The sequence below is a fragment of the Leucopleurus acutus genome (assembly GCF_964270905.1).
Source record: "Leucopleurus acutus genome assembly, chromosome: X".
NCBI lineage: Eukaryota > Metazoa > Chordata > Mammalia > Artiodactyla > Delphinidae > Leucopleurus > Leucopleurus acutus.
Window position 1 is genome coordinate 48520288 of NC_139148.1, and position 26919 is coordinate 48547206.

Consider the following 26919-nt stretch of genomic DNA (forward strand, 5'->3'; position numbering starts at 1 on the left):
TTAGGAGTTGTGGCTCACGGGCTCTAGAGTGCAGGCTGAGTAGTTGTGATGCATGGGCTTAGTTGCTCTGTGGCATGTGGGATCTTCCCGGACCAGGGTTCAAACCTATGCCCCCTATGTTGGCAGGCAGATTCTTAACCACTGCACCACCAGGGTAACTCTAACTCTTCTTTAAATGTTTGGTAGAATTTCCCTTTGAATTCAACAGACCTTGAAATTTTGTTTGCTGGGAATTTTTTTTTTGTTTTTTTGGTAACAAATTTAATTTCACTACTAGTGATCATTCTGACTAGGTTGTCTGTTGCTTTCTAGTTCAGTTTTGGAAGGTTGTATGTTTCTAGAAATTTGTCCATTTCTTCTAGGTTTTCCATTTTGTTGACATATAACTATTGATAGTTTTCTCTTTTAATTTTTTTATCTCTGTGTAATTCATTGTTATTTCCTCCTCTTTCATTTGTTTTGTTTATTTGTATCCTCTCTCTTTTCTTTTTGATGAGGCTACATAAAGATTGATCAATTTTGTTTATCTTCTCAAAAAAACTAGGTCTTAGTTTCATTGACCATTTCTATTGTTTTGTTTTTGTTTGATCTCCATGTTATTTATTTCCTTACTGATCTTTATGATTTCCTTTCTTCTGCTGACTTTGGGCTTTCTTTGTTCATCTTTTTCTAATTCTTTTAGATGGAAGTTTAGATTGTTTTTTTGAGATTTTTCTTGTTTCTTCTGGTAGGCCTGTATTGACAAAACTTCCCTCTTAGAACTGCTTTTGCTGCATCCCATAGATTTTGGAAACTTGTGTTTCCATTTTCATCTACCTGGAGGTATTTTCTGATTTCCTCCTTGATTTCTTCATTGAACCATTGGTTTTTGTAGAAGCCTGTTGTTTGGTCTCCATGTGTTCGTGCTTTTCCTATTTTTCTTCTTGTAATTGATTTCTAGTTTTATACCATTGTTGTTGGGAAAAAGTACATGATTATTTCTATCTTCTTAAATTTATTGAGGCTTCTTTTGTGGCCTAACATATGATCTATCCTGGAGAATGTTCCATGTGCACTTGAAAAAAATGTGTATTTTGCTGTTTTGTGATCAAATGTCCTATAGATATCTATTAAGTCCAACTGGACTATTGTGTCATTTAAGACCACTGTTGCCTTATTGATTTTCTGTACAAATGGTCTGTCAATTGCTATAAGTGGAGTGTTAAAGTTCCCTAGTATTATTGAATTATTGTCATTTTGTTTTATGTATTTAGGTGCTCCCATATTGGGTTCTTATATGTTAACAAAATATCATCTTCTTGTATTGATTCCTTTATCATTATATAATGCCTTTGTTTGTCTTTGGTTATGGCCTTTGTTTTAAAGTCTATTTTGTCTTTGAGTATTGTTACCTCTACTTTCATATTTATTTCATTTGTATGAAATATTTTTCCAACCCCTCAGTTTCCTTCTGTGTGTGTGTTTAACTCTGAAGTGAGTCTTTTGTAAGCAACATACACATGGGTCTTGTTTTGGTATTCAGTCACCATATTTTTTTATTGGAGCATTTAGTCCATTGACATCTGAAGTAGTTATTGATAGGTATGTACTTATTCCCATCTTATTACTTGTTTTCTGATTGTTTTTGTAGTTCTTCTCTGTTCATTTCTTCTTCTGTTTTTCTTCCCTTGTGGTTTGATGATTTTTTTAAAGTAGTATTATTGTATTCCCTTATTTTTATTTTTTGGGTCTCTACATAGGTTTTCGATTTGTGGTTAGCATGGGGTTCATATATGTTGATCTATAACTATATCTACTCTTTTAAACCCATAGTCGTTTAAGTTCAAACACATTCTAAAAAATCCACATTTTTTACTTCCCTCCCCAATGTTTTGTTTTTTTTGACATCATATTTTACATCTTCATGTTTATCTCTTAACTGTTTATGTAGTTATAGTTGCTTTTATAATATGTTGTCTTTTTAATCTTTGTACTGGCTTACTTAATTGGTTGATCTTCAATCCTTACTATATATTTGCCTTTCCTGGTGGGATTTTCCCTTTACAATAGATTCTTACTTCTTTTCCACTTAGAGAAGACCCTTTAACATTTCTTTTATGGTAGGTTTAGTATTGATGAACTCTTTTAGTTTTTTCTTGTCTGAGAAGTTCTTTATCTCTCTGATTCTGAATGATAATCTTGCTGGGTAGAGTATCATAGGTTGCAGGGTTATTTTTCCCCTTTCAACCCTTTGAATATATTATACCATTCCCTTCTTGCCTACAAAGTTTCTGCAGAGAAATTAGCTGATAGTCTTATGGATGTTCCCTTGTATATGACTTTGTTTTTCTATTGATTCCTATATAATTGTGTTTTTAACTTTTGTTATTTGTAAAAATATGGTATATCTTGGTGTAGATCTGTTTGGGTTAATCTAGTTTGGTACCCTCTGTGCTTCCTGTACTTGTATATCTGTTTCCATCTTTAAGTTTGGGAAGTTTTCAGCCATAATTTACTCAAATACATCTTCAATCCCCTTCTCTCTCTCTTCTTCTGAGACCCCTATAATGTGAACGTTGGTACGCTTAATGTTATCCCAGATATCTTATACTGCTTTTATTTTTAAATTTGTTTTTCTTTTTGCTGTTCTGATTGGGTGATTTCCAGTATTCTACCTTCCATATCACTTATGTGTTCTTATGCATCACTTAATTTGCTATTCATTCCTTCTAGTGTGTATTTTATTTCACTTATTTAATTCTTCATTTCTTAATGGGGCTTTTTAAATGTTTTCTACTTGTTAAAATTTTTACTGTGTTCATCTATAATCTTCCCTAATTTACTTAACATTTTTGTTACCAATGCTTTGAATTCTTTATTTGTCAAATTGTTTATTTCTGTTTCATTATTCATTTTCTTCAGGTATATTCTCTTGCTCTTTTCATTGAGAGCAGTTCCTCTGCCTTTTCATTTTGCTTAAATTTCTCTGTCTCTATTAATTTAGGTGAAACAGTTACCTATTACTTTCTTGAAGGGGTGTTCTTATGTGGGAGTGCCCTGTACAGAATGTGTGTGCCCAATGCCTTTGCTTGGAGAGATGGATTTGATGTGGATGCAAGTCATTTCTTTCCCCAGGGTGTGCTGGCAGCTATCACTTTGGTGGGGCTGGAGATGGAGAAGCTAGAGATGGAGCTGGGTGTGAGGTGGAACTTCCCCTCTGCTCAGTAGCCATCATGGCCCTATCAGAGGTGGGGTCTGATCCCATGTTGCTGGAGCAGAAGCTCTGAGGGTCAGGCCTGAGCTGTCTCTGTTTAAGTGTGTGTTTTCCATTCTCCCAGGATTGGGGTCCTTGCCCCAGAGTGGTAGAGTGCTGAAGCAATGTGACTCTGTGCAAGCTCTAGGCTCATGTCAGCTACAGACAGAGGATGAAGCTATCTCCATTTTACTGCCTGTGGAGGCACCCACAATTGTTTTCCTTGCTTGGCTCAGACACAGCATTGGATGGAAGTCCCCTTTGTCCCTCACAGCTGATTTAGTCCCTAGCTTCTGCTGCACCCACCCAGTTGTGGAATCATAATGCAGGGCAAGTGGGAGTCCTGTGGGGATTCTCAGCATATACAGGGCATGAGCTGTGGTAGAGTGGCCACTGTCAGAGTTTTGGGCTACATCTGATGCACTGCTTGAGTAAGAACTAACAATAGCTACCACCACTCTACCCAGGCTCTCCTCTGGGAATCAGTATCCTCTGCATTCTACAGCCAAGTCTTCTTCCTGGTCATGGCAACCCTAGATCCAGTGTGGCACTGTGGCAAGAAGTGAGCAGGCCAAAGCATTTGCTGGGCTCAGGCTGGGATGCATTCAGAGAAGGCCATGGAAATCTGGCAATCATTAGATCAGTCTTCTCTCCATCCTGCCTCAGAAGCAAGCCAACATACACACGTGCTTATCACTAGTGAAGTCCAGGCTTCCCACAGCCCTCCTGTTAGTCCAATCATTCCTCCAACCAACCAAGTGAGCTCATCTCCCCCGCTCAGGAGTCCAGGACTTGGGTGCCCAATCTGTGGCTCTCATGGCTCATTTCCAAGGGCTGGTGTCTCCCTGTGCATTCTCCCCTTCCTTCTGAGGCCCTTCCCAGGGGCACAGATCCTGACCCAATCACTTTTCTTTCCTTCCTACCACATTACATGTGGATCTTTCTAACAGCCTTGGTTGTATACGAGTCTTTCTGCCAGTTTTCAGCTAGCTTTCTGTGTGACTTGTTCCATGTATAGTTGAATTTTTGCTGTGTTCATGGGGAAGATGAGCTCGATGTCCTCTTACTCCTCCATCTTGATCAATCCCCCTCTTGCTGCATTTAGAATTCTCTCTTTGTGTTTAATTTTTGCCATTTTCATTATGAAATGTCTTGGTATGGGTCTCTTTGCATTCATCTTGTTTAGGACTCTCTGTGCTTTCTGCACCTGGATATCTGTTTCCTTCTTCACATTTGGGAAGTTTTCAGCTGCAATTTCATCAAATTCATTTTTGACACTTTCTCTCTCTTTTCCCCTTCTGGAATCCCTATAATGTGAATGTTAGAACATTTGATATTGTCTCAAAGGTCCCTTAAACTACCATAATTTTTTAAATCGTTTTTCTTTTTGCTGTCCTGATTGGGTGATATCCATTATTCTACCTTGCAGATCACTTATGCATTTTTCTGTATCACCTAGTCTTCTGTTATTTTTTTCTAGTGAATTTTTAATTTCAGTTATTATATTCTTCAGTCCTGACTGTTTTTTAAAATATTTTCTAGTTTCTAGTGAAATTCTAAAGTGTTCAACTGTTCTTTTTGCAAGTTCATTTAGCATTTTATTAGTAATGCTTTGAACACTACTTCTGATAATTTATTATTATTATTTTTTAAATAAAGCAGTGTGTACATGTCAATCCCAAACTCCTTAAATATCCCTCCCTGCTACCTTTCCCCATTGACAACCAAAAATTCATTCTCTAAATCTGTGAGTCTGTTCCTGTTTTGTAAATAAGTTCATTTGTATCATTTTTTTTCTGCATATAAGTGATGTAATATAATATTTGTCTTTCTCTGACTTACTTCACTTAGTGTGATAATCTCCAGGTCTATCCATGTTGCTACATTATTTTATTATTTTTAATGGCTGAGTAATATTCCATTGCATATATGTACCACATCTTCTTTATCCAGTCCTCTTTTGAAAGACATTTAGGTTGCTTCCGTGTCATGGCTATTGTAAATACTGCTTCAATGAATATTAGGGTGCATGTATCTTTTTGAATTATGGTATTCTCTGGGTATATGCCCAGGAGTGGGATTGCTGGGTCATATGGTAGTTTTATTTTTTTAAGGAATCTCCGTACTGTTCTCATAGTTGCTGTACCAATTTACATTCCCACCAACAGTGTAGGAGGCTTATATTTTCTCCACATCTTCTCCAGCATTTATTGTTTGTAGATTTTTTGATGATGGCCATTCTGAATGGTGTGAGTTGATACCTCATTATAGTTTTGATTTGCATTTCTCTAATAATTGCTGATGTTGAGCATCTTTTTTAATGTACATTTTGGCCATTTGTATGTCTTCTTTAGAGAAATGTCTATTTAGATCTTCTGCCCATTTTTTGTTTGGGTTATTTGTTTTTTTGATATTGAGCTCTATGACCTGTTTGTATATTTTGGAGATTAATCTCTTGTCAGTTGTTTCATTTGCAAAAATTTTCTCCCATTCTGTGGGTTGTCTTTTCGGTTTTTTTTTTTTTAAGTTTCCTTTGCTATGCAAAAGTTTCATGTTAAATTAGATCCCATTTGTTTATTTTTCTTTTTATTTTCTTTACTCTAAGAGGTAGATGAAAAAAGGTCATGCAGCAATTTATGTCAAAGAGTGTTCTGCCTATGTTTTCCTCTAAGACTTTTATAGTGTCCAGCCTTTCATTCAGGTCTTTAATCCATTTTGAGCTTATTTTTCTGTATGGTCTTATGGAGTGTTCTAATTTCATTCTTTTACATGTAGCTGTCCAGTTTTCCCAGCACCATTTATTGAAGAGACTATCTTTGCTTCATTGTTGTTTCTTGCCTCCTTTGTTATAGATTAGGTGACCATAGGTTCATGGGTTTATCTCTTGGCTTTATATCCTATTCCCTTGATCTATATTACTGTTTTTGCACCAATACCATACTGTCGTGATTACTGTAGCTTTGTAGTATAGTCTGAAGACAGGGAGCTGGATTCCTCCAGATCTGTTTTTCTTTCTCAAGATTGCTTTGGCTATTTGTGCTCTTTTGTGTTTCCATACAAACTGTAAACTTTTTTGTTCTAATTCTGTGAAAAATGCCCTTGGTAATTTACAAGGAATTGCACTGAATCTGTAGATTGCTTTGAGTAGTATAGTCATTTTAACAAACAATATTGACTCTTCCAATCCAAGAATATCTTATATATCTCCATCTGTTTGTGCCATCTTTGATTTCTTTCATCAGTATCTTATAGTTTTCTGAGGACAGGTCTTTTGTCTCCTTAGGTAGGTTTATTCCTAGGTATTTTATTCTTTTTGCTGTAATGGTAAATGGGATTGTTTTCTTAATTTCTCTTTTTGATCTTTCATTGTTAGTGTATAGGGATGCAAGAGATTTTTGTGTATCAATTTTGTAACCTGCAACTTTACCAAATTCATTGATTAGCTCTAGAAGTTTTCTGGTGGCATCTTTAGGATTTTCCATGTATAGTATCATGTCATCTGCAAACAGTGACATTTTTACTTCTTTTCCAGTTTGGATTCCTTCTATTTATTTTTCTTCTCTGATTTCCATGGCTAGGACTTCCAAAACTATGATGAATAATAATGGTGAGAGTGGACATCCTTGTCTTGTTCTTGGTCTTAGAGGAAATGCTTTCAGCTTTTCACCATTGAGAATGATGTTTGCTATGGGTTTGTCACATATGGCCTTTATTATGTTGAGATAGGTTCCCTCTATGCTCACTTTCTGGAGAGTTTTTATCATAAATCGTTGTTGAATTTTGTCAAAAGCTTTTTCTGAATCTATTGAGATGATCATATGGGTTTTATTCATCAGTTTGTTAATATGGTGTATCACATTGATTGTTTTGCATATATTGAAGAATCCTTGCATCTCTGGGATAAATCCCACTTGATCAGGGTGTATGATTCTTTTAATGTGTTGTTGGATTCTGTTTGCTTGTATTTTTTTGAGGATTTTTGCATCTATGTTCATCAGTGATACTGGCCTGTAATTTCCTTTTTTTGATATCTTTGTCTGGTTTTGGTATCAGGGTAATATTGGCCTGATAGAATGAGCTGGGGAATGTTCCTTCCTCTGCAATTTTTGGAAGAGTTTGGGAAGGATAAGTGTTTCTTCTCTAAATGTTTGATAGAATTCACCTGTGAAGCCATCTGGTCCTGGACTTTGGTTTGTTGGAATATTTTAAATCACAGTTTCAATTTCATTACTTGTGATTGGTCTGTTCATACTTCCTATTTCTTCCTGGTTCAGTCTTGGAAGGTTTTACCTTTCTAAGAATTTGTCCATTTCTTTCAGGTTGTCCATTTTATAGACATATAGTTGCTTGTAGTAGTATGTTATGATCCTTTGTATTTCTGTGGTGCCAGTAACTTCTCCCTTTTTATTTCCAATTTTATTGATTTAAATTGTCTCCCTTTTTTCTTGGTGAGTCTGGATAAAATTTTATCAATTTTGTTTATATTCTCAAAGAACTAGCTTTTAGTTTCATTGATCTTTGCTATTTTCTTTCTCTCTATTTCATTTATTTTTGCTCTGATCTTTATGATTTCTTTCCTTCTAAGTTTGAGTTTCATTTGTTCTTCTTTCTCTAATTGCTTTAGGTGTAAGGTCAGATTGTTTATTTGCAATTTCTCTCATTTCTTGAGGTAGGGTTGTATTGCTATTAACTTCCCTCTTAGAACTGCTTTTGCTGCATCACATAGGTTTTGGGTCATCATGTTTCCATTGTCATTTGTTTCCAGGTATTTTTTGATTTCTTCTTTGATTTCTTCAGTGATCCATTGGTTATTTAGTAGCATATTGTTTAGCCTCCATGTGTTTGTGGTTTTTAAAGTTTTTTTTTTCTGAAATTGAGTTTTAATCTCATATCATTGTGGTTGGAAAAGATGTTTGGTATAATTTCAATTTTCTTAAATTTACCAAGGCTTCATTTGTGACCCAAGGTGTGGTCTATCCTGCAGAATGTTCCACATGCACTTGAGAAGAAAGTGTATTCTGCTGCTTTTGGATGAAATGTCCTATAAATATCAATTAAGTCTATCTGGTCTAATGTGTCATTTAAGGCATGTGTTTCCTGATTAATTTTCTGTCTGCATAATCTGTCCATTGGTGTAAGTAGGGTGTTAAAGCCCCCCACTATTATTGTGTTACTGTTGATTTCCCTTTTTATGGTTGTTAGTATTTGCTTTATGTATTGATATTCTGCTATGTTGGGTGCATAAATATATACAAATATTATATCTTCTCCTTGGATTGATCCCTTGATCATTATGTAGTGTCCTTCCTTGTCTCTTGCAACAGCCTTTTTTTAAAGTCTATTTTTTCTGTTATGAGTATTGCTACCCCAGCTTTCTTTTGGTTTCCATTTGCCTGGAATATTTTTTCCATCCCCTCACTTTCAGTCTATATATGTCACTAGGTCTGATGTGGGTCTCTTGTAGATAGCATACATATAACTCTTGTTTTTGTATCCATTCAGCCAGTCTATGTCTCTTGGTTGGAGCATTTAATTTATTTACATTTGAGGTAATTATCAATATGTATGTTCCTATTGCCATTTCTCTAATTGTTTTGGGTTTGTTTTTGTAGGCCTTTTTTCTTCCTTTCCTCTTTTGTTCTGTTCTCTTGTCTTTCTTGCCTAGAGAGGTTCCTTTAGCAATTGTTGTATAGTGCTTTGGTGGTGCTGAATCCTCTTAGCTTTTGCTTGTCTGTAATGCTTTTGATTTCTCCATCGAATGTGAATGAGAGCCTTGCTTGTTAGAGTATTCTTGGTTGTAGGTTTTTTAAACAAATGCCATAAAGAAAGAAAAAGAAAGACACCATAAATTATAAAGGGATCAATACAAGAAGATAATATTACACTTGTTAAATTTATGCACCCTATATTGGAGCATGTAAATATATAAAATAAATACTAAGGGACATAAAGGGAGAAAGGGATAGTAATACAACCTTAGTAGGGGCTTTTAATAACCACTGATATCAATGGAAATATCATTTAGACAGAAAATTCAATAAGGCACCAGAGGTCCTAAATGACACAGTAGACCAGTTGAACTTAATTTATATCTACAAGACACAATATCCAAAAAACAAAACAAAGCAAAACATCAAAATACACATTCTTTTCAAGTGTGCATGGAATGTTCTCTAAGGTAGACCATATACTAGGTAACAAAACAAGCCTCATAAATTTAAGAGGATGGAGATAATTTCAAGCATCATTATGACAACAGCAGTGTGAATCTAGAAATTAAACACAGAAAGAAAAACAGAAACAGAACAAACATGAGGAAAATAAACATGCTACTAAAATAACCAATGGGTCAAAGATGAAATCAAAGAAGAAATCAGAAAATACCTAAAGACAAACAAAAATGAAAACACAACCTTACAAAATTTATGGGATGCAGCAGAAGCAGTTCTAAGAGGCAAGTTCATAGCAATACAGGACCTCCTCAAGAAACAGGAATAATCAAATAAACAACCTAACCTACCACCTAAAAGAATTTCAAAAAAGAAGAACAAACAAAACCAATGGTCAGCAGAAGGAATGAAATAATGAAGATTGGAGGGTAAATAAATAAAATAGATTTTTTAAATAACAGAAAAGGTCAATAAAACCAAGAGCTGTTTTGGGTTTTTTTTTTAAGATAAACAGAATCAACAAATTCTAGACAGGCTCACCAAAAAGAAAAGAGAGAGGACCCAAATACATAAAATAAGGAATGAAAGAGGAGAAATATCTGATAACACAGCCATAAAAGACATTATAAGAGAATACTATGAAAAGTTATGTACCAAAAAGGTGGACAACCTGGAGGAAATGAACAAGTTTCTAGAAACATACAGCTTGCCAAGAGTGATTCAAAAAGAAACAGATAATATGAACAGACTAATCACTAAAAGTGGAATAGGATTTGTAATTTTAAAAACTCCCTTCAAACAAAAGTCGGGGAACAGAGGACTTCACTGGGGAATTCTATCAAACATACAAAGAAGAGATTATACCTATCCCTCTAAAACCATTCCAAAAAAATTTAAGAGGATGGAACACTCCCAAATTCATTCTATGAAGCCACCAACACCCTGATACCAAAACCAGACACTACAAAAAAGAAAAAGAAAAAGAAAATTACAGGCCAATGTCTTTGATGAATATTCAGGCAAAAATCCTTAACAAAATACTAGCAAACCAAATACAACAGTGCCTAAAAAGGATCATGCACCATAATCATTCCAGATGACTCAACATTTGCAAATCAATCAGTGTGATACCCCACATTAACAAAAGGAAAGACAAAAAACACATGATCATCTCAATAGAGGCAGAGAAAGCATGTGACAAAATTCAACATCCATTCATGATAAAAACTCATAAAAGTGGGTATAGGGAGAATGTTTCTCAACATATTAAAAACCATTTATAACAAACTCACAGCCAATGCAATACTCAATGGTGAAAAGCTGAAAGCCTTCAAGCTAAATTCAGGAATAAGACAAGGACGCTGACTCTCACCAATTCTATTCAACATAGTTTTGGAATTTCTAGCCACCACAATCGGACAAGAAAAGGAAATAAAAAGTATCTAACTTGGAAAAGAAGAGGTAAAACTGTCACTATTTGCAGATGAAATGATCGTCTATATATAGAGAGAACCCTATAGTCTCCACACAAAATCTATTAGAACTAACAAAAGAATTAAGAAAGTTAGCAGGATACAAGATTAATATACAGAAATCTGTTGCATTTCTTTACACTAACAATGAAAGAATACCATTTAAAGTCACATCAAAAATCTTTAAGAATAATCTAAACCTAGGAGGTGAAAACTATAAAACATTCATAAAGGAAATTGAAGAGGATTCAAAGAAATGGAAATATAACCCATGCTCTTAGATTAGAAGAATTAATATTGTTAAAATGGCCATACTACCCAAAGCAATCTACAGATTTAATGCAATCTTTCTCAAAGTACCCATGTGACATTTTTCACATAATCCTAAAATAATCCTAAATAATCCTAAATAATCCTAAATAATCCTAAAATTTGTATGGAACTACAGAAAAACAGAATTGGCACAGCAATCCTGAGGAAAATGAATAGAGCTGGAGGTATAGCCCTTCCAGAATTCAGACTATACTAAAAAGCTACAGGAATCCAAACATTGTGGTATTGGCACAAAAACAGACATATAGCTCAGTGGAACAGAATAGAGAGCCCAGCAATAAACCCACACACCTATGGTCAATTAATCTATGACAAAGGAGGCAAGAACGTACAATGGAGAATAGACAGTCTCTTCAACAAGTGGTGTTGGGAAAGTTGGACAGTTTAATGTAAATCAATGAAATTAGAACACTGCCTCACACCATATACAAAAATAAACTCAAAATGGTTTAAAGACCTAAATATAAGACATGACACCATACAACTCCTAGAGGAGAACATAGGGAAAACATTCTTGGACATAAATCATAGGAACATTTTCTTACATCAGTCTCCCAATGCAAAAGGGAAAAAAACAAAAATAAGTTGGACCTAATAAAACTTAAACTCTTTTGCACAACAATGAAAATCATAAAGAAAATGAAAAGACAACCTATGGAATTGAAGAAAATATTTGCAAATGATGCAACCAACAATGGGTTAATTTCCAAAATACACAAACATATAACTCAATATTAAAAGAACAAACAACTCAATCAAGAAATGGGCAGAAGGCTTAAACAGACATTTCTCCAAAGAAGACATAGAGTTGGACATCAGGGACATGAAAAGATGCTCAACATTGCTAATTATTAGAGAAATGCAAATCAAAACCACAATGAGGTATCATCTCACACTAGTCAAAATGGCTATCATCAAAATCTACAAATAGTAAATGTTGGAGAGGGTGTGGAGAAAAGGGAACCCTCTTATATTGTTCGTAGGAATGTAAATTGGTGCAGCCACTGTTGAAAACAGTATGGAGATTCCTTTAAAAACTAAAAGTAAAGCTACTATATGATACAGCAATCCCATTCCTGGTTATATATACAGAAAAGATAAAAACTCTAATTTGAAAAGATACGTGCACCCCATGTTCATAGCAGCACTATTTAAAACAGCCAAGACACGGGAAAAAAAACAGTTACCCATCAACAGAGGATTGGTTTGAGAAGATGTGGTATATATATAATGGAATATTACTCAGCCATAAAAAAGAATGAAATATTGTCATTTCAAGCAACATGGATGGACCTAGAGAATATTATACTTAGTGAAGTAAGTCAGACAAAGACAAATATATATCACTTACATGTGGAATCTGAAAAGTAATACAAAGGAATCTCTATACAAAATAGAAACAGACTCATAGACATAGAAAACAAACTTATGGTTACCAAAGGGGAAAGGATTATGGGAGGGATAATTTAGATTTATGGGATTAACAGATACAAACTACTATACTTAAAATAGATAAGAAACAAGGATATACTGCATAACATAGGGAGTTATATTCAGTATCTTGTAATAACTTGTAACGGAAAATAATCTGGTAAGAAATATACATGTATAAATATAACTTCAAATATATATATTTATTTATTTATATTTACAATGTTGTATTAGTTTCAGGTGTACAGTGAAATGATTCAGTTCATTTTGCTCTACACCTGAAACTAACACAACATTGTAAATCAATTATACTTCAATAAAAGAAGCTTCCCCCCTATGTTTACTTCTGTAATTTTATGGTTTCTGGTTTTACATTTTAGATGTTAATCCATTTTGAGCTTATTTTTGTATATGATATGAGATAAGGGTCCAATTTCATTCTTCTGTATGTGGATATCCAGTTTTTCCAACACCATTCATCAAAGACATTATTCTCTCATTGTTTGTTATAGACACGTTGTTGAAGATCAATTGACTATAGATGCATGTATTTCTATCTGAGCTCTCTATTCCATTGGTCTATATCTCTATTTTCATGTCAGTACTTTACTATTTTGATTACTGTAGCTTTGTAATATATTTTGAAATCAGGACTTGGAATGCCTCCAACCTTATTATTTTTTATCAAAATTGCTTTGGCTATTCAGGGTCTTTTGCAGTTCCACATGAACTTTAGAATTCTTTTTTCTATTACTGTAAAGAACACCATTGGGGTTTTGATAGGAGTCACATTGAATCTGTAGGTCATTTTGAGTTATGGATATCTTAACAATATTAATTTTACCAATCCACGAACATGCGATATCTTTCCAGATGGAAAGATGTCTGTACCTTCTTTAATTTCCTTCATTGGTGTTGTATAATTTTCTGTGTACAAGTCTCTAACCTCATTGGTTAAATTTATTCCTATTTTATTCTTTTTGTAGCTATTTTGAATTGTATTGTTTCCTTCATTTCTGTTTCAGATACTTTGTTGTTTGTGTTTAGAAACATGAGTGATTTTTCTCTTTTGATTTTGTATATTGCAAGTTTACTGAATTCTTTAATTAATTCTAAATCCTTTAATTAGGTCAGTTTTTGTTTGTTTAAAATTTGCTGTTGAAGTAAGTCAGAAAGAGCAAAACAAATACTGTATGTTAACACATATATATGGAATCTAAGAAAACAAACAAAAAAGTCGTGAAGAACATAGGGGTAAGACGGGAATAAAGACACAGACCTACTAGAGAATGGACTTGAGGATAGGGGGAGGGGGAAGGGTAAGCTGTGACAAAGTGAGAGAGTGGCATGGACAGACATACACTACCAAACATAAAATAGATCACTAGTGGGAAGCAACCACATAACACAGGGAGATCAGCTCAGTGGTTTGTGACCACCTAGAGGGGTGGGATAGGGAGGGTGGGAGGGAGGGAGACGCAAGAGAAAAGAGATATGGGAACATATGTGTATGTATAACTGATTCACTTTGTTATAAAGCAGAAACTAACACATCATTGTAAAGGAATTATACTCCAATAAAGATGTTAAAAAAATTGGTGTTGTTTATATATGATCATATCATCTGCAAATGAAGATAACTTTTTTCTTCCTTTCTGTTTTGGGTGCCTTTCGTTTACTGAAGTGTAGTTGATTTACAATGTTGCATTAATTTCTGTTGTAGAGCAAAGTGATTCAGTTATACATATGAATACATTCTTTTTTATATTCTTTTCCATTATGGTTTATCACAGGATATTTAATATAGTTCCCTGTGCTATACAGTAGGACCTTGTTTATCTACTCTATATATAATAGTTTGCATCTGCTAACACTAAACTCCCAATCCATCCCTCCCCCACACTCCCTCCCCTTTGGCCATAAGTCTGATCTCTATGTCTGTGAATCTATTTTTGTTTCACAGATGGGTTCATTTGTGTCACATTTTAGATTCCACATATAAATGATATCGTATGGTATTTGTCTTTCTCTTGCTTACTTCACTTAGTATGATAATCTCCAGGTCCATCCATGTTGCTGTAAATGGCATTATTTCATTCTTTTTTATGGCTGAGTAATATTCCATTGTATATATGTACCACATCTTTATCCATTCATCTGGCTATGGACATTTAGGTTGTTTCCATGTCTTGGCTATCATGAATAGTGCTGCTATGAACATAGGGGTTGCATGTATCTTTTTGAATTTTAGTTTTGTCCAGATATATGCCAAGGAATGGGATTGCTGGATCATATGGCAACTTTCCTTTAAGTTTTTTAAGGAAACTCCATACTGTTTTCCATAGTGGCTGTACCAACTTACATTCCCACCAATAGTGTAGGAGGATTCCCTTTTCTCCACACCCTTTCCACCATTTGTTGTTTGTAGACTTTTTAATGATGGTCATTCTGACCAGTGTGAGGTAGTACCTCATTGTAATTTTTATTTGCATTTCTCTAATAATTAGTGATGTTGAGCATCTTGGGTGACTTTTTATTTCCTTTTCTTGTATAATGCTATGGCTACGAGTTCCAGTATGATGAAGAAAAGAAAGGGGAAGAGTCAGCTTCCTTACCTTGTGCTGGATCTTAGGACAAAAGCTTTTAGTTTTTTGCTATTGATTGTGATGTTAGTTGTTGTCATGTGTGTCTTGTGTTGAAGTAAGTTCTTATATACCTACTTTGTTGAGCATTTTAATTATGAATGGATACTGAACTTTTGCAAGTGCTTTTACTCCATCTATTAAGATGATCATGCAGATTTTTTCTTAAATTTGTTAATGTGTTTTATCACGTTCATTGATTTAAGTATATCGAACCATCCTTGCATCATCCCAGGGATAAGTCCAACTTGATCATGGTGTATAATCTTTTTTTTTTTTTTTTTTTTGTGGTACATGGGCCTCTCACTGTCGTGGCCTCTCCCATTGCGAAGCACGGGCTCCGGACGTGCAGGCTCAGCGGCCATGGCTCATGGGCCCAGCCGCTCCGCGGCCTGTGGGATCTTCCCGGACCGGGGCACGAACCTGTGTCCCCTGCATCGGCAGGCAGACTCTCAACCACTGCGCCACCAGGGAAGCCCCCTATAGTATTTTTAATGTACAGTGGAATTCAGTTTGCTAGGATTTTATTGAGGATTTTTGCATGTATATTCATCAAGGATATTGGCCTATAGTTTTCTTATCTTCTGCTTTGTTTGGTTTTGATATCAGGGTGATGCTGTTCTCATGGAATGAGTTTGGAAGTGTTCCTTCCTCTCCCATTTTTTGGAAGATTTAAGGAGAATTAGTATAAATTCTTTGGATGTAGAATTCACTTGTGAAGACCTCTGGTCCTGGGGTTTTCTTTGTTTAGAGATTTTTGATTACTGATTCAATTTCCTTATTTTTTATTGATCTATTCAAGCTTACTATGTTTTAATTCAGTTTTTGTAGGTTATGTTTCTAGGAATTTATCCATTTCTTATAAGTTGTCTAGTTTTTGGCATATAACTGTTTATAATTGTCCCTTATAATCCTTTTTATTTTTGTGGCATCCATTGTAATGTCTCTTCTCTTATTTCTGATTTTATTTACTTCAATCTTCTGTTACATTTATTATTGATTCCTTCATCAAATCAATAAATGATCTGAGTACCAGTATGTGCCAGACAATAGATTACACCAGTAGCCTTGTATTCATTGTAATCCATCTTGCATATCATGGCTAGATCATTTCAACATTCAGATTTGATCAAGTCACTCTCGAGTTCAAAAGGTGTTTAGTGTTGCACACTCCCCCCACCCCCCAACCACTGCCTTCTGGCAGTGGTGTACCAAGAGGGACAGGGCAGTGGGAGATGTCATAGCCAGAAGGAGTATCTTATCATTGACTTACAACTGGAACATGATGATAACAAAGAGCAAACGTTTAGTTTATTTTGTTTTAAAATTCTTTATAGTCAATGCATCCCCCTTATTGCCTATATCTGAGGCAGACTACTCTCACTGCCCCCCTCTTTGGTATGTCACTACATTTCATGCTAAAATCCAAATTCTTTAGTCTGGCCTTTGTAATAGGGACCATCTCATGGAAATTCTGTAAAGATTTTTACAGAATTCAGGATGGCTGATCCCATGCCCCATGCATCATTTATGGTACTTCCTACCGGCCCATGCCCCCAACTGACTGGGTTGCTTTTCACCTACTGTTCTACCCATCTAAACCTACCCATGTTTCAAGCTTAATGCCTTCACACTAGCGCACAGATTATTAAGCCTTGGAACTTATATCATACTTTGTCACATAGCTAATATGTACATTTTTTTTTTTGCGGTACGCGGGCTTCTCACTGTTGTGGCCTCTCCCGTTGCGGAGCACAGGCTCCGGACGCGCAGGCTCAGCGGCCATGGCTCATGGGTCCAGCCGCTCCGTGGCATGTGGGATCCTCCTGGACCGGGGCACGAACCTGCGTCCCCTGCATCGGCAGGTGGACTCTCAACCACTGTGCCACCAGGGAAGCCCCTAATATGTACATTTTATATTATTATTTTCCCTATGTATGTTTTGTCCTTCAATATCGATGATGTATTGATGAAGGTCATGAGTTGAGTTGTACCACATGAAGTGCATTAGCACAAACAGGAGCCTGTTCAATGATAATAAAAGGTAACAGCTTTTGCAATAGGAAAAATTGGTCTCCTTGCTGAATTGTGTAATCTGTGTATTCTAGCAATGAGCTCTTATCACCACAGGGTGTCACTGCTTTACAAGTCAAATTTTCTTCATTTGATTGTAGAGAAGATAGAAGTAGGAGAAATTCTTGAGAGATTGCAACAAAATGTATAGCAGTGTTTGGAGGTGTGGAGATGGAATGGAATTATATAGACCAAACTGAAAAATCCCATTTACACACTAAACACCATCTACAGTCTCATTCTCCTTTCCACTGGTATTTTGCTGTGTAGTCTTCCAGATCTTTTCTCTTTGTTTGGGGGTTGTGTGTGTGTGTGAGAGGGAGAGAGAGAAAAACAGAGAGACAGACACAGAGACACAGAGGTGGAGAAGTTTAGAGAACATAAATGGGATCCTACTCTGTGTGTGTGTATGTGTGTGGTGCATAGCCATTCAGTAGCTTTTTCTTTTCATTTTATAACATTTCATTGGCCGTCTTTTGTTCTCACTACATCCAACTCTATCTCATTCTTCTTAGCAGCTAATGCAGCAATTTCTGTATATTGAAATGATCAGTAATTGGCATATTTAATCCTCAAAATAGTTGCCTTGGTATTGTCCACAACTGTGAGTCAGAGTGAATTCCATTCTGTTGCCCATTGTTTGAAAGCTGTACAGTTAATTAGTAAGCACTTAGGAGGATTGATAAGTGTTGAGCAGTAAGTTGAAAAACAGCATATGCAAACAAGATTGCCACCAGAATTTAGAACAACATAAAATAAAATGCTCTGGAGTATTTATAAGGAGAAGAGGAGAAAGAGCCAAAGTAAGAAAGACCATTAAAATACCAATACATTTTGTACAGGTTGGCTAAAACGGTCATTCAAGTTTTTCCATAAGATGTTACAGAAAAACCCAAACGAACTTTTTGGCCAACCCAATACCTACATTATCTCTTATTTATGATTATAAGATTATACATGCTCATCATAGAAGATGGGAAGTAGAGAAGCACATTAAAAAGAAAACAATCGTTACCCTAACCCCATAATCTTAACTTAACCATAGTTAATATTTATTTTTTGCTCATACCGTCTTACCTTTTTACATTTAAATTTTTATTATAAGATACAGCTACATGATTTTTAAAACATTCCAACAATACAGGAAGGTGAAAAGTAAAAATCCTCTTCTCACCTGATTCTCATCTTCTCTTCTCATTCTCATCCTCACTTTCCAGATATTCACTCACTGTTAATAATTTCTCTCATAATTTATATTTAAGTGTGTTGATATTGCCTTTATTCTGAGTATATAAATATGTGTTATGTGACATATACACCATTATGGGGTTATACTGTGTTAATGTTTTTTATATTACTTTTTTTTCATATAGTTTTCTACCCAAAGCATACATATTCCATATATAACCCAGGTGCAACCTGGGGGTACTGAGCAAGCATGTAACTATTTCAAAAAGTTTGACTTGACACTTCTCCTCACCCCATTCCATGCCACTGAGTTTCTGATCTTTCACAGAAAAAGGCCTGTAGTCTTAACTGAAGACCCATTCCAGTGAACCACACATTCTTCCTGTGTGTATAGCTCTATTTTAGACTATTATTTTTGGGGAGCTATTAGAGGAGAAAATACAGTTACTACCGTGTGGTATAGTGGAAAATGTCAAAGATTTGGGTTTTGATCCCAGCTTTATCATTTATTGGCTGTGTTTAAAGGATAAAATGTTTCATACAACCTTGTGAGATATTTTTATCCCTCTTTAGAGATGAAAAAACAGAGATCCAGCCAGGGAGAAGTGACTTATTTAAGGTCACACAACTACTATGTACTAGAGCCAGGATTCAAGCAAAGGCCTGTTTGAGGCACAGCCTATGTGTTTTCCATTCAACCATCGTGGCTTCTCTTTGGGACTTCAGTAAAGGTGAAAGAGAACATGTCTTTAAAGTGATTGCTTAATTTTTTGACTTTATAAAAGGTTATGTACTCTGTTATCTTTTCGGGATCCAAACGTCTCTTATCTGACTCCCTTTGTTTTGTCATATTCCCTTTTTTAGGAGAGAAGCCTTATAAATGCACCTGGGATGGCTGCTCCTGGAAATTTGCTCGCTCAGATGAGCTAACCCGCCATTTCCGCAAGCACACAGGCATCAAGCCTTTCCGGTGCACAGACTGCAATCGTAGCTTTTCTCGCTCTGACCACCTGTCTCTGCACCGCCGGCGCCATGACACCATGTGAGCGACACAGACTGCACTAGAAGAGCTGCACTGGTCTCTTTCTTGTGTGTGTGTGTGTGTGTGTGTGTGTGTGTGTGTGTGTGTGTGTGTGTGCACGCGCGCGCGCAATGGGATCATGACCATCTTTTCCTCTTTGACTCAGCTTGCCTCTGGGATGGGATTGGAACAGTTCACTGAGCCAGGCTGACGAAACTGGAGGAAAATATAGCTGATCTTCCATAGGGACTCTTTATATTCCACGTTCATTTCTCCACTGACCAGTCCCCAGTTTTTTCAACCTCCGCATGGGTTGAATTCCAGTGCGGCACCCATGGTTGCCCCCCTCCCGTCCCTGTTATGAGATAGGACATTTTTCCTACAATAAGAAAACAGGAATCAAATTCAAGGCTGTGAACAAACATACGCTGCTTTTTGTTCTTATTTTCCTCTTGTTTTATAGAATTCTTATCATATTTCTGAATCAGTACATCAAAGTGGTTGGTAGTGTCCTAAATTGACTTTTTTCAAGTTCCTAGACAGAAGAGGGCATAACATTGTAGTTGGCTGGTAAGATTTACAGGGATTTGGGTCCTGAGTATAGGGCACATTCTCAGTGAATAAGCTGAGTCCCATACCAAGCTCCAAGGTTTTGTAAAGCCAATCCTATTTGTTCTTACAGTTTGGTTTTCAGACAGTGCTGGTGCTTCTTGCTTCTTTAGTCCATCAAAGGGAATGAAAAGATCTTTTTGTTCTTCTCCTTTTCCTCCTCTTCTTCCTCCTCCTCCTTCAGGATTAAAGATTTTGCTGTACAATTACATTCTTTGTTTTGTTAAATTTGAACAAAAATTCAAAGCACACATCGACGTGCCAGTAGGGTAAAAAGTGTTCCAGGAGAGTAAGTTGGGCAGTGACAGGAACAAGTAGACCCAGGATGATCCTGAAAACAAATAGAGGAGGACTTTTTATGGATAGGATATCAAAAGTGCTATAATCACAAGTCTCATTCAAATGGCAATCTGTTGAGACAATGTCTTGAGGGGCTACACTGTACTGTTTATTCTTCTGTTTACATAAAGCAACTGTTATGTGCATATTGCATGATGAGAAATGACACACTGGGGCCATGTTATACAGAGGTGAGGGGTTGGAAGAAAAAAATGTGTTAAGTACATGGCATTATTAGCATGCATTCCTATGTTTCAAATGGAACTATAAGAGGCATTTAGTGAAAACTGACCAACAGAAAGCAATTTGATGTTCTGCAACTGCTATGAACATCTAAGCCATTTCTTTTAGCCATTATAGCATGTTGCATAATATACACACTTGTTTACCCAATCAATGTTTTATAATAGTCTCTGGGACATAAAACCCTCTGTTCCAGGCCCTGGACCTCAGATCTACCTCCACATGGCATATTTCCTCTCCTGGGGTCAGGGAGGGGAGGTTTGCATCACTTAATTGTGGACACAGCCTCTCTCCTGGAAAAGGTTGTCTTCATACGGTACCCCTTTTCCTTGGCAGATATTCAACAAGTCTCTCTTGAATACTTCAGGTCATTACTTCCCAAGGCCACCTAGTCTGACTAAATCATAGAATTCTAGCACCAAGAAGGGATCCTATTAGCTATCTAGTCCTACCCATCATTAATATTTTACAGATGAGACAAATACGGGTCAGATTCCTTCCCCAGATGTTTCCTTGAGGCCTTACAGACCTGCACACCCATTCTCCCAGGGATCACATTATTAAACCAAATTAAAGAAAAATTTACATGATTGGTTGCAGTATTTGTCCAAGTTTATATGTTAGGCTTCAGAAAAATTTAGACCACTCACAAAATCATTTACAGTTGACTAAATTGTAAGTAAAATGTGCTTGTGGTCGTTGATATATAACATTAGGAACACAGTTTTTCTATTCTAACACTTTCTATAATATCTCAGGTTTGCTTTACCTCATTTCAAGTTACAGTGTCTTTTCAGACCATAAACCCTCATAAATTTAAGGACTACCTGTATTTTTCAAAATGATATGTAGATTTTTACTATTTTAGCCTTGTTATTTTGATATAAGTTTTACCCTGACTTTAAGTGTGCAAGTTCCACACTGTAGACTAATTGTTAAAGCACTAGGAAATATCTAGGGCCAATCTGTTAAAGGGGACTTCTATGCAGGTGTAAGACATGTTGTTAAAGGTGAATTGCCATCATACATAAGTTAAGCTTATAATTGAGTAGTTGATATGGTATTTCACAGTAGAGTCTAAGGGCTTACCCATTTTCTCCAGAGTTTGGATTTTAGACTCCTTTTCCAGAGTTCATAACTGACCTGTGCCCATCAGGATCTTTTGCATTGGAGCATATGATCTATTTATAAATAAAGACTATAAAACATAGTGTTGTACTAACTAGGATAATCAAATTAGAATTCCAAATATTGGTATCTCTAAGTCTTTATTCAAATTTTTTCCTGCAAAGTAATGAGGGACTTTGTTAATGTTTTATTAATTGTCTATGGTCAGGAAACAATTCTAACCCTATTTTCATTGCTCTCTTCCCTCCAAATAATGATAAAATCTTTACAAATTATTTCCATATTCTTTAAGAAATATATCAACATTCATTAAGAGTATTTCATGGAGCACAGGTACTCGAATACAGTATAATACTGTACCACACCAAAAGCACATGGAACTTTGCTAAATAGACAGTGAGATGGAAAATAATTGTCTCTCTTAGGTAGCATTTGGAATTAATTGAATTTGCTGTGCTCACACCAGCTAACCACCATTATGTGGACAGTTGCCTAGGGCATGGAAAATGGCCTTGATCGATAGGGTTGAATAATATCTTGGAATTTATTGCAGTGGAATTCCTCCATTTGTAGATGATTGGCAATTGAACATTACTATTGATAATTATGATTGGAAAATTCAGGAAAAACTATGAAGAATATGAACTGCTGAGTACATTAGGTGGAGTGCATTATAGGCAAGACAGAAAGATTTGTGAGAATAAATTCTTAAATTCTTTTTAAATAAAGTTTTTATTTTAAAACAGTTTTAGATTTACAGAAAAATTCTGAAGATAGTACAGAGTTTCCCTATATCTCAAACCCAGTTTTCCCTATTACTAACATCTTTCATTAGATGTACATTTGTTGCAATTAATGAAGTAATGATACATTATTATTAATTAAAGTCCAAACTTCATTCAGATTTTCTTAGTTTTTACCTAATATCCTTTTTCTTTTCCAGCATCTTGTTCAGGATACCACATCACATTTAGTAGTCATATATCCTTAGGCTTCTCTTGGTTGTGACAATTTCTCAGACTTTCCTTGTTTCCTATGACCTTGGCAGTTTCAAGGGGTCCCTCAATTAATATCTGTCTGATGTTTTTCTCATGATTAAACTGAGCTTATAGGTTTGGGGGAGGAAGACCACAGAGGTGAACTGCCATTTTCATCACATCATATTAACATGACTTATACCCTTGATGTTAATCTTGATCACCTGGCTGAGATAGTGTTTGTCAGGTTTCTCCTCTGTATTCCACCCCACCTTCCATAAGGTGGAAGGAAATCACTTCCATAAGGTGGAAGGAAACCCTTTGGAAGGAAATCACTATGTGCAGCCCACACTTAAGGAGTGGTTAGCTATGCACTACATGCCTGAGGGTGAGTATCTACATAAATTATTTGGAATTCTGCGTGGTAGAGTTGTCTTTTCTCCCTCATTTATTTATTTATGCAATCATTTTCTTGTATCAGTATGGACTTATGGATATTTATTTAGTACTTTGGGTTATAGTCCAATGCAACTTATTTTGTTACTCAAATTGTTCCAGCATTGGTCGTTGGGCACTCTTTTGGGTTGATTTCCATGTTCTTTTGACAGACCCCCATCTTTTTTTTAGCACACCTTTATTTTCCAGCACTACAAGATGCTGCAAGCTCATCCTCTATATTTTTTTTGCCGAATCCTGTAATCAACCATTTCTTTAAGGAGTCCTGGTTTCTTTTAATGGAGAATTGTATTAGAAATGAAGATCTGGGCATTAGGTATGCTTGTTGCTACTTGTATTTTTGCTTCTAAGTCATCTCAGCTAACAGAGCAAGGAAATATATGTGTGTGCACTAACCCATGTATATCTATACATACATATCTACAAATATTTCTGTATGTAATCATCCATATCCTTATTAAGCTAAACATGAGTTCATACTGATGTCTCCTACTCCAATCCCTTACCACATGGATCATCTTATCCTAGCCTTTTGCCTTTGTTCACTCTAACCTTCCACTCCAACAGTGAGAAACCTGGCTCCCACACATTGCCATCTACTTACTTACTTGTTCAGTTCCAGAGTACCTGTATAGTGGTATCTGAATTGTTAGCCTGTACACCTGTGGGAACACTTAGAACACAGTGCTTATGTACATGATAGTAACAGTTTTAGAACTCTAACAGCTCTTTGAAACAAAGTGATCTGCAAAATTCAGGAGTTAGAGATTTCGATGACCTGAGTTCCAGGAACTTGGGGTGTATCCTACCCTCAAAAGGTTTTCCGAAGAGCAAAACCATTGGGAATTGATCTAATCTTTAATAAGCCAAGGGAAATTATTGATCCTCCCTAGTGTGTTAATAGCTATATAGAAATAGGTATACTGAAGAAAGTAGCTGTGCCCAATTTAAAGAAACACTTAGCACTGTCTTTTCTCACTGGTAAATATGGCTCTCTGACAATAGAGGTGCTACCCTAAGTTACCTCTCTTCCATATTTTCCCATCTCTCACTTTATTGATCTTAGGCAAGTCACATAGCCTCTCTGTGCCTCAGTTAACCCATCTGTAAAATGGGGATCCAAATACCTACCTCACAGGATTGTTGTGAGGATTCTCATTAATGGATGTTGGCAAAAATTACAAGTGATCCTTAAATGAACAACAAAGTATTATGATTACCATTATGATGATAATTATAGTACTCTATATTTACCCTAGATAAAGGAGAGGATTAGGCTTCCTGGATGATAAAGAGCTAAATTTGAGTAAGTAAAAAGGATAATTGAAGAGTGGTCACTGGAAGCAATATTATCTCTTCCTCTCACTTTCCCTACATTCTCTTCATTGCTAACTATAAGATTCTCATCTGTTTTTATACTCAAAGCATATTAAGGTCTAAAGGAATAAGTAGGCAAAATCCATTGCTGTAAAAGCTGTATTCTTCCCCTTTCCTCACTCTGCCTGGACCACATTACATGTCACCCTGTCAGAAGCACAGAGGCAATCTCCCACAGCCCTTCAAACTTTGGCCAGTCCAGCATCACCAGTTACATTTTGTCTTTCCACACTTATTATATTCTGAACAGTATAGGTAGAAGGGAAGTGGGGTGGGGTGGTTGGGGTGGGAGTGGGACGGAAGAGAATAGAACTTATACTAGTGGCAGGATATTTCTTTGATTCTCAAATACTGATTTTACCTCCCATTTCTTTTTCTGGTGGTGGGTTGGGGACAGGGGGAGAGACACTATTTTGTTTATTAAGAAACTCTCCTTCCTTTCCAGTAGATGTTTCCCAGGATCAGTATAAGTAGTTGTTTTGGACGTTATAACTATGTTGTATGCAGTGCTGTTTTCATTGTATTTCTGAATAAAAAGAGGAAGAGAATCCCTAGTGGTGTCCATCCTTGTTTTTTGACAGGAGGACACAGTGGGAAAACAGTGCCAGAAATTGACTGTTCATTTTTGTGTTGGGGAAAGGAGCCTGCAGTGAAATGATTGATTGTTTTTTGTCATTGTTTGTTTAAAGAAGTTATAGAACAGCATATTAAGCTTTAGTATTTATAACTCATGTCTCTGCCTTGTTATTTCAGTACTTTAGAGCAGCACCCTGTTTTTTCTCTATTTTATACTAGTTCTTGCTCCAGTGACATGGCTGTGAGACTAAGATTGTGAGCAATCTCTCATATTCAAGCCTGTTAGGTCCCTGGAGATACTCAAAAACTGCCTCAGTTAGCATGGTCACTTATAGATTACTTCGTTCTCGTTCAATGGGACATTTCCTCTGTGGCATCCAGGCAGGGTGTATGTTTGGGAACTAAACAATCTTGTTACGTTTGATTATTGTACTTTTTATTAATAAAAAAATATTTGAAACTTCAGAATCCATGGCTGTTATCTTGAATTTGTCTTCATTTACGTTTCCACAACATTGCGTGGCACCAGTAAATCGTTTTCGTTTTCCTTCCCTTAACTGGGTAAAGTTATGGTGAAACTACTTTATACTAGCATGGGGCAAGAAAGGAAGCTGGGCTGTCTTAAACACAATAATTTCTCTAAGTACATGAGGCCCTCTCCATTCTTGGAAATCTATTCAGCATGTCCCTGAATGGGACTGCATGGAGACTGTGCTCCTTTTGCATATTTCTTACAGAGAATCACCCTGTATGATACAGGCTCAGCTGGTAAGGTTTCCCTGCCTATCCCTGTTCCCTTCACCATCTTGTTTTTTCCTGAGAAGGAATTCAAGAGAGTAGGGTATTGGGACAGCTTTAAACTTCAAAGCTACCTCGGTACAAATACCACCCCTGGGTGGGGATCTGGGAAGCTGATTCTGCTTTGGGAAACTTCATCTCTCAGAGACATGCTGGGGGAAAAGGTAAAAGGGAGAAATACTGTGAGAGATTTAGACCAAGATCTAGAAGAACAGATTGAAGAGTAACTTTTCTTGGAGTTGACAGAAAGGGATTATTACTACAAATTATATAAAACAAGGAATCTCAAGCTTTATAAGTTTCCCCAAAATTTCTTTTTACTCATTTATTTATTCTGAGAGTCACTGTCATCCCTTTGGGTTAAAAGCATCATCAACTCGATGCTACAAATACATTGACTGAAAAGCTACCAATAATCCAGGCTTTTTGCTGGTTCCTATGGACATGAATAAAACACAGCTGCTCTCAAGAAATTCACTCCTTAAGAGGGGATACCAGCATGAAAAAAAAAACACAGTAATCTCTTAAGTCTCATAATAGATATATGTTCCATATTACTGAAAATTAAAACCATTTAAACAGCAAAAATAACATAAAAAGTTAAGGTAGCCACATATAACACAAGATTTATGTCTAGTACATATAAAAATCATACAAATAATTTAAAAATGCAACATGAATAAAAAATTAACAATTCACAGATGGATTTTATATAGGCAATAAACCTATAAAAAGATGTTTGACCTCACTACTAATCATGGAAATTCAATTTAAAAATAACAAAATAATGTCATTTGCAGCAATATGAATGGACCTAGAGATTGTCATACTGAGTGAAGTAAGTTAGACAGAGA

General features: G+C 36.0%; 1 protein-coding gene and 1 long non-coding RNA gene across 4 annotated transcripts in view; both read left to right on the forward strand.

The window, feature by feature from the left end:
* The window catches only part of KLF8 (KLF transcription factor 8), a gene marked incomplete at both ends in the record, with an annotated part of 70648 nt that extends 51061 nt beyond the window's left edge, over nt 1-19587 (forward strand). For all 3 annotated transcript variants that reach the window (XM_082864067.1, XM_082864066.1, XM_082864068.1), the window contains one exon: nt 19406-19587. In XM_082864067.1, coding sequence (XP_082720193.1) covers nt 19406-19587 — 182 coding nt within the window. The remainder of the gene's footprint in view (nt 1-19405) is intronic.
* The window catches only part of LOC309977759, a 984496-nt gene that overhangs the window by 79182 nt on the left and 878395 nt on the right, over nt 1-26919 (forward strand). The window lies entirely within an intron of this gene.